Raw genomic sequence first — 15,602 nt, 5'->3', positions numbered from 1 at the left:
TATGCAAAAGGCAATGTCAGTTGAATGGAAGCAGCACAAGGAAGAGATTACAGAAAAAAAAAAAGGTCGTTTTTCAGACATCAGTCATACAATTACATTTGCATATGGAGGAGGGAGAATCTCAGCTGGTGTAAGCTCTTATAAGCCTATCAATAAAGCCACGCTGATTTATAGCAGCTGAGAGTTTGTCCTGCAGCGTGTTCACCCATGTGCGGTGCGATAGATTGATGCGTTAGCATTTTCCCCCTGGAGACTTCGGTTCAAAACCTATTTAAAACCCAGTGAAAACAAACGGGCTGGTCTCTAAGCAGATGTCCCTGGAAATCTGTTCACATCATCACAGTGACAGCGGTTCAGGGGAAAGGGTTTTCTCTGCTCGGGGGCAAGGGCAAGGTAGCAGGTCCCTGGTGGAGCTGCATGGCAAAGCTTCCTTGGTAACTCCCGAGTGCCCAGCTTGCAGGATGGATTTGATGTCCCCAAATTTGTTGGATTTTGTATAAGGTGAATTAAGATTCAAGTAGGAATATTGCTTAGTCTTAGTCTATAATCTGGGAGCGAGACTCTACGGCACTGTGCTCTACCACTCCTAGCCTGCACACAACGATAACCCCACGCACACAGGTAATTGCTGGGTTTCGATACGACCTTTTCCATGCATGAAATCCAACACATTTATAATTCTGCAGGCTTGGGGTCTCAGTTTCAAAAGCATTTCAGGAAGACACAAAAGTTCCCTGTGATCAAAGGAAAGGAAACAGTGCGGTGGTTGTAGTTACAATTACATCATCTCGCGTACTTTTGGCAGAGTAGTTCTGGGCCCAGTTTTGTGACATAAAGAAAATACAAGGTCACCTCCTGGAGCTGCACCCCAAGGCGAGCCTGGAAAGCAAGAGTTTCTTGCCTGAACCCAGATCCACTGAGTCTCACCGGGATTTCACCAGTAATTCAGCAGCAGATCTGCCTATCCATGTAATGTAAGTAATGCTTTTAGGAGCATTATCCATGCATGGTTTTCCCGTACAAGGAATTTGGCAGGAGGCCATTCAACCGAATGCTTCACATCGCAAGAAAAATCTGCAGACTTCTCTTTTTTTTTTTTTTTTTTTTTTTTTTTTTTAAAAAAAACCCTATACTTATTAAAAAACAACCCTCCTACTAACAAAGTAAGAAAGTTACTCGTCTTCACCTCTGGATCAACCATGCAAGATCAGATGATCAGACAGTTTAATAAGCACTTTTTTTAAGGAAATATCTTCCTTCTCGCCCTCCCGCTCCATGCCTTATCATTTCAGAAGCAGCAGCTCCCACAGTGAGAACTGGGTATTTCATACAATGAAACACACAGAAATAGAGTTACCAAGTCCAAGTTCCATCTATCATAAGTAACTACATCCCTTCCAGACACTAATCAAATCCCAGTTTATGAGCAGTTTGCTTTTTACTGCAATTATACAAAATGAAAAGCTGTTCCAGGACCCTGCTGCTCTGATGACGAGCTTTCTTCTTTTCCAACCAAAATCTTTTCACAGCCAGTTTATACATGTTTGTTCCTGCACTGAGCGTTGTCCTTCACTTGAATTGTTTTTCCCCTCCCTGGTGTTTAGTCCCCTGATGTATTTATAGAGAGCTCATATCCTCTTTCCAACTTCATTTTGCTAGGAATAGTAATGTTAGAAATAGACTGATGAATTTACTCTATTAGACACGGACGGACACACATACACGCACACAGAGGCTAGAGCACTCATTTTAAAAGAAATGCAGAAAATACAGATGAGTCAATCTTCAGTTAACAGCACATTATTTCCAACATGTCAGCAACACATGTAAATACAATATAAAAGACAGATCAAGTTCAAAACTGATTTTTAGATCTAAAGACTACCCATCTATAGAAATACCAGAAAGCCTACCTGAAATTCCGTAAAACTCTAGTCTGGGAACAGTACCAAAAGCCCACAATGAATATCATTTCTAAAAAAGAGAGCTGGGAAGACTCAAAGTACATTTAGATAAAAAAGCCTTAGACAGAGGCTAGTTTGGGTAGTAAATAATCTGCAGAAAAAGAAAAAAAAAAAAATCAAATTGCTATTAAAAAAAAAAACCTAGAAGGGAGAAAGACTGAACATTTTGTCTGTTTAGAGACACTCTCATTCTTTCATAAAAATATTTTCTAGCTTTGCTGCTCTGGTACATCAATCCTGAGTACTCTAACTTTTGATTTATAGTGATATTCCTTCAGATACAGCTTCACCGATGGAGGAATGGGAAGTGCGTCAATACCATCATAGGTTGTACAGTTGCAAATAACTGTTCTACATATATGCTGAAGAGAAAATGGGAAAGTCCTGTTTAGAGGAGTGGATAAAAGTGGTTCAAAGAACATACAGGAACTCGGATCTTTGTAGTGCTCTAGGAGTCCCGTGATGTCAGGAGAATGGAAGACGCAAGGATCGTGGGCGTCGAAGCTGAAGTTGTGATTCCACTGCTCTATCCGCGCGTGGAGGGAGCGGCTGTAGCGCCTGAAGCTCACCGAAAACAAATAGTCTTCTTGGGCAGAATCTCGTAACAAAAACGTTCCCTCTGGCTTCCCTTCTAGCAGCGCCTCAGCTGCGTATTTATCCATGACTCCCCAGTAGCAGGGATTGTTATTGATCTGGAGGAGGTCTGGGACTAGGCAGTGGACATAATCGATCTGCGTATGGTATTTCGGCGGCGTTTCCATCCGGAGCAGCTCATCGTCTGTTTCCCATTTGGGCTTGTTTCTTTTTCTAGAACTCGTGCACAGTGTTACAACCTCCTCGTCGGAGTCCATGTCGCTCTCGTCTTTACCGCTCCTGACCACCTTACCTGCAACCGACTCAGACCTCGAATCGCCCCTGGAGGAACCGCTGTCGGTAAAGTCGCAGGACGGGGAGGGAGAGTCCGTTCCCCCGTTGGCAATCTCATCGTCCCGCAGCTGATCCTCCCTTTCCTCCTGCTGGGATAAATCAGCAATGATCCAGTCTTCTGCTTTTGGACTTATGGGGGCCGTATGTCTTTTGATCAAGTGCCACCGAAAAGCGAGCTCCGAGCGCGGAGGGAAAGGACACTTATCCAGCATTAACTCACTGATATGAATTTTCCTCTTTGACGGCAGTCCTGAGGCGTGCCGACTGCTACAATTCTTTATGGGAAAGCACTGACCCACAGCATCTTGCAGCTTCTGTTTGAGAGACCGGCCTAAGAACCTGTGACCACACGAACGGTCCAGATCCAGCTCGATAGACGAGCAGCTATACTTCCTCTCTTGGCTCCTCAAATTAGTCCCTGATCTTCCCGCAGCACTCGCTGTTTCGGCATCAGAACAATGCTCGCTCTTTTTGGACCAGGAGAGCTTCTTTCCACTCCAGACGTAACCATCCTTTCTGTCCGCGCTTCTGCTCCGGCTGCTTTTGGGTCTCACATCTGCGTTTTTAATATTACTGTCCTTATTTTCTGCCATTTTGACAGCTTAGCTTCACAAGTGGCCAGAAAGCACACTGTGTTTCTTGTGGGGTTTTTCTACATCAGGAAGCTTCCTTGAGGCACTTTCTGGAAATACCTAAGGGAAAAGAAAACACAGCAAAGTGAGCAGTTACGCATGTGCACAAGGCAAGGCAGATGCAGGTGTATACAGGACAACAGCGACAATTCATTGCTAACCACATAAAAACACTATGATCAAGCTGAATTCACCAGGACACCCCACAAATACCGGCCTGATCCCAGACAAGGCTCTCTTTAACCCTTCCTTGGAAAAAGTATCCTCCAGAATAAACCATCTAAGGTGTTTTCAGAGTATCCATTCTCAAGAGGCAGCAGAGCAGAGAGTTTTAGGTGTTGGCAATCCTGTTGTGCTAGGCTCTAGTTTAAAGGGAAGCCCTGCACGTGGCAGGTGATACTGCTTTAGCTGTTTATTGAGCAAATTCTGCATCTCTTCCAAATAACCTTTCAAGAAGGAACAAGCCAGAACAGAAACAACTAGGTCAGAGTACAAAGAGCTACTGTACCTAGATGATATGCCTGTTTGCTACTAATCCACAGGGTGGGATGCCAGAGATCTTATTCTTAACTGACACTTTTGGGTCACTTTCTGGATTAAAAAAACACATTATTTAAATTATATCAGTCACAGATTCCGTCAATTTTGGAAAGCTGTTTTCCTCTGCCTTTTCAAACTGAGCTAGAAAATACCGAGCCCCTCTGGGATTGAAATATCTGGGGCTTTACATACTGAAAAGGATTAAAACAAATCCAGTCCCTTACTAAAAGCAATTTTAAAAGGCCGTGAAAGATGGAACTGCTTATTACTCATTAGAGAAGAAAGTTTACATTATTAAAATCAGTGTTGCTCTGAGACCTACGGTCGCTGATTTCATTCTCTTTTGTTTCCAAAAGCGTATTGAATTCTCAGATAGAGAAGAGGTTTCCTTTTAAACGTTGCGCTTTGAAAAAGAAAAAAAAAAAAATCCTCTTTTGATTACTCAGTCGAAAGTAGAGCAGAATTTTTTCAAGGCACACAGATAGCAGTATGTTAGATATGGTATCCTCTCCCGAGGCATGGCAGAATGTAGAAATATTTCCCATCACATACCATGATGCTTTTGCACCAAAACGATGTACAGCTCCTCTGTTCCACTGGGTTTTTTTGGCTGTGGGTTTTCCGTTGTGTTGGGCTTTTGTTTTGTTTTGTTTTAAAAAAACCTAATTGACACGGTAAATACTAAGCAGGAAAAGAAAAGGGCATCCACTTCCTCTCTCCATTCAATCCATTCTCATCATCAGGATTAGCCAGCATGACACAACCTCTCTGCGGTCCCCTGGGGCTGCGCAGGCTGAGTTCTAGCCTCTGCTTTCAGTAAAAGAATAAAACCGCCGGGCCGAAAGGCTCACATGCAATCTGTGGGCCAAACGCCTCCCAGATGTAACTTTCACCCAGGAATTCTGGATATTGCGTTCCTTATTCACAACCCACAAACCTGAGAGCTGTGGGGAAAGGAAAAGGGAAGGAAAGGGAGGAGATGCATAAATGTAGAGTGAGGGTAAGATAAGTAAAATATTGCAAATATATCGAAAAAAACCTGGCATTAGGGCAACCTAGATGAAAAGTACCTCGCTGGTACCAAGTGGAATCACAGAATGGGCCCCACATTGCAGCAATTACAAACCAAAGATGAAAACAAAGATTTATTTTGCTTCTCTCAGGGTTTTGCAAACCACTTTTCGGTGAAAGCACTGCAGACAGGAGAAAGGCAACATTTGTATATGAGACCCGAAACACCTTTATTTAGACCAAAATTCATTGATTGCTTTTGTAACGCTGATATTTTTCATCCAGAAACAACTGGAGTGGAGCACTGCATTTGCTCCACAATTAAAAAAAGAGGAAAAAAAGCAATCTCATTTACCCTGGTGATAATCCGAAGTAACTGAAGACAAAAAGTTATTTTGGATTCATCCTGTGGTAAAATACATTAACTCTCTATATATGGGATTTTTAATTGGACAGAGAGATATCACTGAGGTTGCAAACTCAAGCACTTAAAAATTAGGATACAACAGTTTGTAATTGCTTTTGAAACCTTCAATTATCTCACTCTGCACATCCAGCCCATATAAGGAATAAGAATACGCAGAATATGGGCTTTTGATTAAAAACTGCAAAACGTATAAAACCCAGAAGTGCTGAAAAGGCCTGTTATCTCCTAACTTCAGCCTTGCAACTGAAATAGTATCAGTGTTTTATGTCATTTCTAGGTGGTTGTTGTTGTTGTATTTAACTGTAAAGCTACCTTCTACTTTCTATCGTGAATCATTAGTGGTACCTGAACCCTGAAACTGGAGAAACGGTGATTACACGTGATGCTGTAAGACACGCACCATTAGCCAGCAACACAGAGAGCTGTTCCCTGGGGTTTGAAGGCTGCTGGAACCGAGGCGCCAATTCTGCCACGTCAGAGCAGTAATTGCTAATCAGACATAACACCAGACCCGTGAAAAGAGCATGGAATAAATGAAGAAAAAGGGATGTCACCCGACTCAAGCCAGGTTTGAACTTGACCTTGCAAAGGAAGAGTAAAGGATGGTTCAGCAGTCAGCTCGCCACTCAGGAGACAAAACCTCAGTTTCCAAACGCCTGCGTGCTGGCAGGCAAGCTGCCTTCTGAAGCACGCGCCAGCCACAGCCTAGTTAGGTGCCCAAATCCCACCGTTTGGCATCACCACAAAGGGTCAAGCCTTCGTACCCTCCCGAGTCTGTGATTCACAGCGCCACCGAGGAAACGGGGACCAAAAATAGCGTGGGGGGTCAGAAGGAAAAAGGCACAAAGGGCAGCGAGGCGTTCCGTGCTGTACTACCCCTCCGGGTGATCCACCTAATGCAGCGACTCCTTTCGCTGCAAACATCCGAGGGAAACGCCGTGTTCCGTGCATCCATTAAGGGCCGGAGCGCAGCTGAAAGAGCGGGAGGGAAGGGCGAGGATAAAAGAGAGGGAAGACGGAGTGGACTTTTCCCTACAGGGCAGGGTTAAATGGAGGAGTCCAGCACCGTGCAGCTTACACACATCAGTTCTGAGAGCCTTTTGGTGGGTATAATTAGCCTCCTGCCTACAAAAGCCGCCTTCAACGCGGGGATACCTTAGGCACCTCCGAAGCCGGCAGATTTGACAAAACCCTTACGCTTGAAACTCTTCCACCGAAGCAAACGGCAAAGATAAAGCAACATGCAGGGATGAGAGGAGTTCACGTCGGGCCGTGGGATCCGGCTAGTAGTTCAAGGTTATCCGACGCTATCAGGGCTTGCAGTCCCTGGGGACATGCAGAGAGCGAGGGGGGTTTTGCTGATGTTTTTGTAACGTGCACAGCTCCCTCCTTCACAAGCACGTCTCTCGCCGGGCTGTGGAGAGGGGTGCAGACGGCTGCACACGATGCTTTTTCCTTCAAGCGTTGATGCCTTAACACTAAGTCTTCAAGCCCGAACTAAAAGCAGTATCTAGTAGCTATTTGGAGGCAATAACAGCATTGTCTCCTGGCCAGAGGTAGCCTGCAATCAACAGCTGTGATAAGACAGTTACAGCCTCACCACATGTCTAATTAAATCAGCAGCAAATACCCAATAACTCCAACAATCAAAACCATAAGCATAGACAGACTTTCTTTTTTTATTTTTTTTTTTTTAATTCAATAAGTACTGAATTGCTTTAACTAGATATTTATGTCCTGAGCCACTGGACCCTTGCCTCTAGCCCAGTACCTCCAAGTCCTTTTCGTCAAGCTGCTTCCCTTTCGGTATAATGCAGAAGCAGACAGAATACTGTATGTGGTATCAGCACAGCACCGTGGGGGCCTCCAGCCCACCCTCCTGCTCGGAGCAGGATCGCTGCCAGCATGGGCTCAGGGGAGCCACGGCTCTGGCCACGTCCTGAAAGCCTCCGAGGCTGGAGGTCCCACCGCCTCTTTGGTGCTCCCATGCTGCACAACCCTTCTAGTGAAGGAAGGACTTTGAAACTTTTCTGTCCAAGTACACAAAAGCCAAAGCGTCGCTGTATTATGCCTCTAATTAAACAAGAAAAGGAGACGCACACAAAGAACAATAAATCAATTTTGGAACTGTTATAGAAGTCGATATTCTTCTAGAGCTGATAAAATCCTGAGAGAGAAAAGCAAGTTGCAATAAATTGGAGTACTTTGTCTTTTTTCTTTCAACTTACATAAAAGTTATTTAAAAAAAAAAAAAAATCTCACCAGTCACGTGCTGTTTTCATTAATTTTGCCCGATTAGATTTTGGCCACAAAACTGCATTTTAAAACCTGACCTTCCACCGAAGTTGAGCTATTATTGACTTATTTTGGAAAAAAGCCCAACCTATTAAGGATAACACCAAGTCTCAATCCCTCTGTCTTAACTTACTTTTCTTCAGTTGTGACTATGTTTATTCAGATTTATGATACTGTCCAAAAATACCTAAGCTTGACTCCAGAGGCCTTTCAGCAAATTAAAGCAATAATCTCACACACACAAGAAAGTGCCTGTCTAAAGGTATCAATGGTAACCTAGAGCACTTCTTCCTTGGAAATACCCTTGATTTGTCTTGGGTCTGCACACCCCAGAACTACAGAACCCCAACACTGGGGCTACTTTATTCACACCCAGGAGGTAGAAGTGATCTGGAAGCAGGTGCCAAAGGTGAGGGCTGCCCACCGCTTAAATGAAACCCTTCATGTGCTGAAGGAAAAGACGCACGTGGCACTTGGCAGACGGCAGCAGCACTAAATCAGTAAAAGCTTTATGGTCCATGACCAACGCTCGGTGCTCCACCCAGAAACCGAAGAGGAGAGCAGCGCTGCGATTCCCGGTTCCCGCCCTGCCGCTCTGCTCCCAGCCACTTACACCTATTAATCAAGTCAGCAGCAGGTCGAGTTCCCAACCGGATTTAAAGAATAACTTTGCATTTCATGCCGTGCCACCTCGGACGTGACAAAGCCACAAGGCCTGCAGTCCCTTGGCCAAGTGACCATGGGATCCCACCAAGCCCCCAAAAAACATCCCCAGCAGGCAGCACTTCCAGACAACGAATTTAGTCATTCCATAGAAGGGAACTTAAACCAGCTTTTATATTGTAAAATGTTTTAGGTGCAGTTTGTATGAGAGCTTCTGCAAATTAAAATAATAAAGAAAAATAAACACAGTTGACATGCATTTGTCTCCATCCCAGGCAGCAGCTTGCAGTAAGGCTGCAGCAAGAATAGCTTGGTCTTCCCACTCATCTGGTAAGTGGTTCAGCTCAAATCATTTTGCTAGAACACATTATCCTCACTAGAAATCACGATTTACTGAATATATCAGGATACACACCCATGGAAAACATGTCTCTACACAGCTTCCATGAGGTTTAATAATGAAATCTGGGCATTTTTATTTTTTTTTTAAAAAAAGAAGAAGTGTGCCTGCCTTGGAATCCTGTCACTTACTCATTCATGAAAGTACCAACAACGTGACTGTTAGAGAGCCCGACCACATTTCCAATATAAATACATCACTCTGCTCACCCCAACCACCGATAACTCCACGAAACTGAAGATAACTGGGTTTTGCCTGGAAGCAATTTTTCTTAGAAGCAGGAATAAACTGGGCCAGATCATTAAAGCTGCATAAAGGCAAAACGGAGAACTCTTTTTTTTTTCTCCTTAGTTCAGGTATGCCGAGCTCTAACACTTTTCCGCCCTTCGAGAAAGAAACCACGCCGCTTTCCTCCCATTTTCCAGCCCACAAAAGGTTAATGATTTTGGCAGTGCAATCGCTACCTGCCTAACTACAACCGCTGTCAACTCTATCTAGCACACGCATCCGGATGGCTGTAATTACCGAGTAATTCCATAATTACCGTAACGATCTCCAAATGGGTTTGATCCTGCAGCCCGTACAGGGGCGAGAGCACCCCCCAGCCCCTCTGCCACACTTCGCTGTCACGGGGATTTTGGCTCAGCGGGGGGTGAAGGGCACTGCCCCTCCTCTGGGCTTTGCTTGCCGCTCCTGAGCCGCTTGAGGGACTGCAAGGTGTACCTCAGCGCACACTGAACACATACGCGCTCCATACGTTAAGGTATGTACACGGGGCACGCACCCACACGCGGGTTTTCACAGGAAAACCGAGCACCCACCGAGGACCGAGCCCACCCCGCTGACAGCGGCGCAGCCCCCGGCTGACACCGCCTCAGCCGTCGCCCCCCCCCCCCAGCTCCTCCCCGACCCCCACTTACGATCGTCCGGAGGGAGCGGCCGATCGCGCTGCCCTCCCCGGGGAAGCCGCTCCCTGCTCCCTCAGCCGGGCAGGGCGGCCTGACCCGCGGGCGGGCGAGGCGCGGGGGTGACGGCAGGAGGAGGAAGAGGAGCAGGAGGGAGGAAGATCGCGGACTCCCGGCGAGCGCGACTCCCGCCGGGCTGAGGCGCTGGCAGCCCCGGCTCCCCTCACCCGCCGGAGCGGAGTCGCTGTGAAGCGGCCCCAGCCGCTCCCGCCGCCGCCGCCATCCTCGCTCTCCCGGCCGGCCGGGGCCGGCCCCCGCCCCGCCTTGCGCGCAGCCCCGCCCCGGGCTCTGACGGGCACAGGCCCGGCCCTCGGGGCGGGCTGGGCGGCGGGGCCGGGCGAGGCGGCGCCGAGCGCGGGAAGACTCGAAGCGGGCGGCGGGGCCGGCGCGGTGAGCGGGCGGGAGGGTGGTGCGGCCCTCGGCTTCCCCCTCGGCCCGGCGGGTCCCACGGGCCCCTTTCCCGGCGCGGGAGGAGCCGCGGCCTCTGAGGGGGATCGGGGGGCCCTTCCAGGGCCCGGCGAGCGGCCTGGCCTGGCTTGGCTCGGCTCGGCTCGGCTCGGCCTGCCCTGGGCGCTGAGGTGCCTGAGGGACAGGCCCCCGGCCCTCCGACCCCCGGTAACCCATTTTTTCCCCTCCCCATTTCTTTCTTAGTTCGCTTCCACAGCCAGGCCCTTCCGACGTGAGGAGGTGCAGGCGCCGGGGCCGACATCTGCCCGGCTGCAACCCGCTTGGGCCGAGCGGGGCAAGGCTGGTGGCCCAGCCCCGTGTCCCCAGCCCCACGGGTGGGCGTCCCAGCAGCTCTGACCCGGCCCTGCCGTCTGAGGCTCTTTCCGAAGCTTTTCCTTGTAATTTATTTTATTTCTTCCCTTTTGTCCTTAAACAGGTGAGAGCTAAGATGCCTTCGGCACAGAAGCCCATGCGGTATGGCCACACCGAGGGCCACACGGACGTCTGCTTCGATGACACCGGGAGGTAACAGCCTAATTCCTAGAGCCCAGGGTGGGGTGTGGGCTGGGGGAGGGCTGGGCTTGTTCCTGCCTGTCTCTTTCCCGGGAGTTTCTGTACCAGCCGCTGCTGCGTGAGGTACTGGGCTGGATTTATGGCCTGGAAGATCGTTTGGGCTTTGCCTGTGTTGATAGGTGGCTATATAACATGTTTTGATGCCCTGAGTTTTGGATTGATTGATTCATAACTTAAATGTAAGAGTATATATATAAACACTCATATATATAGTATGTGTGTCTATATATATATATATATAAACTCTATATGCACTTTCTATAGGAGTGACTTCATAGAATCTAACAGAAATCAACATACTGTGGGAGTAAATATGTTCACATATGCATTAAGAAATTAAAAATATAGTTGAAGAAATCCAATACTGGGCTTGCTATCTTTTCTTGTTATTCCTGCGCTGGTTCTTGGATCTATAAATAAACTGTTTGCTGTTACCTTTTTATTGATTGAAAATAAAAGGTAAACCGGTAAAAAAGGCCTCTCAAAATTAACTCAAGAGTAAGTCCCATATATTGAGTGTGGCTTAAGTCCATATTTTCTCGCTCCTTTCGTTAGTTCATTAGCCTTGGTGCAAAGACTGCTTTTAAGAATTAGTCTAATAACAATGCCTCGAAACCACAAAAAGACTTATTTGTCATAACATTGCAAATGTTTAAAAAAGGATGCAGACATCCCCACCACATACCCTGGTCCACTACTGCTGGACTCCCCAGCATCAATATATTGAATATCAGCACGGTGTGGTGTTGCTGTCAAAGTACGTACCTTACAGAACTAGGAGCAGCAACATCACAGCTTCACCACTGGCTTTAACATTTTCCAGTTTAATTAGGATTTTTTGGGACTGCAAACACCTTTAGAAAAAAAGTATTCAAGTCTTGATTCACAGTGAATTTAATTAAAATCCCATGCAAACTTCTGCGTATTTGCTCTGACTGCAGGTTATTGTTTACTGCATTAAAGTCGCGGAAGCTAGCTCCAGCAAACTTGAATTCCATATTAGCTATTTTTTAAGGGTTCTATAGGCCTGGAGCATGTTGAGCTTGTTAAACTTCAGTCAAGTACGCACTAACACTCCTAGTTTTGCCCTCAACTTTGTAATCAGCTGTAAGGTAAGTTTTCAAAGTCTTAAGAAGCAATTAAATGCCCAGTTCTTAGAGAAATCAGTGCTAATTAAGTCCTTTGACATATTTGCTCTAGGTCCTGAAAAAAATTAATTGACTGGTAAGATCTAAGGGTCAGTTCAGGTGGGTGCCAGGCCTCGATAGTTGTCAGAAACGCGAGGTACTGTGTTGTGTTACCAGACGTGATTCCCCCCTTCCCCGTGTTTAATAAGTTACTTAGACACAATAAATGCAGATGTTCACTGTCTCGTGTAGCATGTATTGTGTTTCAGTTTAAAAAAAACCCTGACATTTTAGTAATATTTTCATGTTGGGATTGTCTTTCCACAGCTGCATTGTAACTTGTGGCAGTGATGGAGATGTTAGAATTTGGGAAAACCTGGATGACGATGATCCAAAGTCCATTAATGTGGGAGAAAAGGCCTATTCATGCGCTCTAAAGGTATCGTTAACAGAACTCCTTAAGTTGTGTCATGCCGCTGTTGAGCCATAACTCCTCAGATGCTGGATTTCTGAGTTCAGGGTTGCTACTCGTGTGGGTAGCATTAAACATTTACTAGAATAATATACAGAAAGAGGCAAGAATAATGCTGCGTGTAGTGCATTTCAGTCTGATGTATGTTAAATATGTAGATCTTTGTCTTCAGATTAATGTATGGAAAAAATAAATTGAATGCTGTTTAATGAGTGGCAAGTATTTAAATGTGAGCGTATGAACATATTCTACCTTTGGGGCTAAGTGAAAATGTTGAAGCAGTATTGAAAACATAGTTTTCTGACATACCCAGGAATTTAATTGATTAAATGCACCTATAGACTTTTTGAATATTTTAACTAAATTAAGTATTTTATATAAATCATGAGTACTCCTGATGATTCATTTTACCCCATGCCGGATTGTAGAGGGATTATTCCTTATACTAAACTTGTGTAATTTTTTTTTTCCCCTCCTCCTCCTCCTTCACATTGTTATACTCCTTTCTGACCTTGATCTCCTGCCTGGGAAACAAACCCAGCAGATTAAGTGAATTAGGCAGTGAACTTTTTAGGCTGTTTCAGTGTTTTCTCACGATGTGAGTTGCAAAATGTTTCCCAGCATAAGGTGTGATCATTGTGAATGAGGAAGAAAAGCCAAGAGGCTGTTCTATGGGGGTCTCTTTTAAGGTCCAAGGAGTTATAATCTATACGAATGAAAAATTACTTTCACAAAGTCAGTGTCTGGTAATGCTTTGGTAGTACTTTTTAATAATTGGTTGATATTTTGCTGATAAAATTGTCATTTAGCCCAGAGATGCCTCTGACCCACTGCCTCCAAAGTCAGAAGAGAACAAGATTCTTCCTTGTGTATCTTGTAAGAATGTGTGCAAATGCTGGCTGGAGGCAGCTCTGTAGCCTGACTGGCATTAAAGCATAACCTGCTCTGTTTGCTTGAATGTTAAGGCAGTTCCTTTTAGTATATCTTGCAGGAGTCATTATTTGTAATTAACAAGGCAAGTCAGTTACCTATATCATTGTGTATAATGGAAAATAATTCTTTTTACTATGCACATTCCTGTATTTAGCTTGAGAATTCCCACAGTATTTCCTTTATGTGCAATTAGTCTTAACTTGCATTAGTCATAGCAGGTCTAAACTGTTGTCTTTGTGGCAACTGTAGGAGAGAGGAATTTCAGAAGTCTACATCAGTTCTTCAGATATCATGTAGTTAACTTTGCAGTGATAAAGGAAAAGTTTTTAAATTCTTTTTCAACTGTTGGTGATTTTGGAGAGGAACATGAAGGAGGAAGTACATGAGAATTAACATATGTATTTTATTTTAAAAATGATCATTTGAAACTATATTCAGAATTACTTCCTTAAGTGAAACCTCTTTCTTGTATCCTTTTTAGCATACTTTATGTATCTGTTCCTCAATACCTGTATGATCTATTTTCATCATGGATTTTCAGAATATTTTGCTGTTGAAATGTCATTGCATTACAAACCAGCTGAGATGTCTTAAATGAGTTCTCTTAGCAAATCAGTGGTAGAGCCAGAAATTGCTAGAACTTGATGAATAGAGGAGGGAAAATTCTGGTTTAAATTTTTGACACCAGTAGGAAAAATCCTGTGCTTTTAAGTTTATTGTAAAGTGCTTATAGTTTTGAGGGATTTTTTATTTTTACACAATGAGATTAAAAACACTTTGTGAGACTTAACTTCAGGAAATCTTATTTCAAAAATTGTTCTTCGGTAATGAAAATGTCAGGAGGAACTGATCTGAGATGTCGATGTAATCTAGGTAATAAATCTCATCTCTTATTTTGTTAGGTTATTTAGTACTGGCTGCTGCTTTGTTTATCTTCAACAGGATTTTTACTGTAACTTTAGGCAACTTAAAAAACCAAAAACAACCCAACCAAACCACACCCTGCCCCCAAACAAAAAATCCCTCAAGGAAATAAGGCATTTCTTTATTTATATATTGCAAAACCTTACTGCTATGTACAACTGAGGAATAGTGTTGTTACTTGAAGAAGAGATACTACTTTTCCAAGTATAGGATAAGTATTTCTTTTGGTTTGCACTTCTTTTAATTGGGACTCACTTTCAGTAAATACCTGCCTTCGATTTTCTGAAAAGAGCTAAGCTATAGTTCATGAACTCCTCATCTTTCCCTGGTGGCATTTAGCTGAGAAGTTCTGTCCAAGGGTGCCCTCTCCTGATACTGCAGCATGTTAATCGAAGTAGAATATAAGATTCTTCCTGTTCGAAGAGATTTCTTGCCTATGTAAAAGGAGTGATTTTTCCATCCAACAGAATTATTCTCTTTGAAATTCATTAATGGCTTTGAGAATTCATTATTTTAGTAAAGATACAAGTTGGAAAGGTCTTGAGGCAGTGAATTGCTGTATAGTTGGCGTAATGAATTTTAAGTCTGTTGAAGCAACTGGGGTTTCAGTATTAAATGTAGCAGTGTGTTTCTACAGGACTGGAAGTAAGAGAATATTTTTTTCTAGTTTTTAATGGTTTGTTTGAAGGGATAAAGTTACTGTGCTTGCCTGCATTTTTTGGGGGGAAGAAATAAAAGAATATTTTTTAGAAAGTGGATTGAGAGGAGTCCTGGGGAGAAGGACTTGGGTGTGCTGGTGGATGATAGGATGAACGTGACCCAGCAGTGTGCACTCGCAGCCCAAAAAGCCAACTGTATCCTGGGCTGCATCAGGAGCAGCGTGGCCAGCAGGGCAAGGGAGGGGGTTCTGCCCCTCTGCTCCGCTCTGGTGAGACCCCCCCTGCAGGGCTGCCTCCAGCTCTGGGGGCACCAGCACGGGAAAGACACGGACGTGCTCGAGCGGGTCCAGAGGAGGGTCATGAAGATGCTCAGGGGCTGGAGCAGCTCCCTGTGAGGACAGGCTGAGAGAGTTGGGGGTGCTCAGCCTGGAGAAGAGAAGGTTCCAAGGAGACCTTACAGCAGCTTCCAGTACCTGAAGGGGCCTCCAAGAAGGCTGGGGAGGGACTTTTTACAAGGGCCTGCAGTGACAGGATGGGGGGTAACAATTGGAAGCTGAGAGAGGGCGGGTTTAGACGAGATGTTAGGAAGAAATTCTTCCCTGTGAGGGTGGTGATGCCCTGGCACAGGCTGCCCAGAGCAGCT

At 45.0% G+C, this 15,602-nt stretch overlaps 2 protein-coding genes across 3 annotated transcripts in view; one reads left to right on the top strand and one right to left on the bottom strand.

Annotated features, from left to right (window-relative positions):
• Positions 1–2,173: 2,173 nt before the first annotated feature.
• SOCS4 (suppressor of cytokine signaling 4) lies at positions 2,174–3,484 on the bottom strand. Its single transcript, XM_009955645.2, has one exon. The coding sequence runs from the start codon at positions 3,482–3,484 to the stop codon at positions 2,174–2,176; it is 1,311 nt and encodes a 436-aa protein (XP_009953947.1).
• A 7,235-nt stretch (positions 3,485–10,719) lies between these two features.
• WDHD1 (WD repeat and HMG-box DNA binding protein 1) overlaps positions 10,720–15,602 on the top strand; it is a 29,975-nt gene continuing 25,092 nt past the window's right edge. For both annotated transcript variants that reach the window (XM_086462423.1, XM_086462422.1), the window contains exons 1-2: positions 10,720–10,796; positions 12,299–12,410. In XM_086462423.1, coding sequence (XP_086318549.1) covers positions 10,720–10,796; positions 12,299–12,410 — 189 coding nt within the window. The remainder of the gene's footprint in view (positions 10,797–12,298; positions 12,411–15,602) is intronic.

Source organism: Leptosomus discolor, chromosome 3 (assembly GCF_034619465.1).
Source record: "Leptosomus discolor isolate bLepDis1 chromosome 3, bLepDis1.hap2, whole genome shotgun sequence".
NCBI lineage: Eukaryota > Metazoa > Chordata > Aves > Leptosomiformes > Leptosomidae > Leptosomus > Leptosomus discolor.
This window is presented reverse-complemented; position numbering and strand designations above follow the sequence as displayed.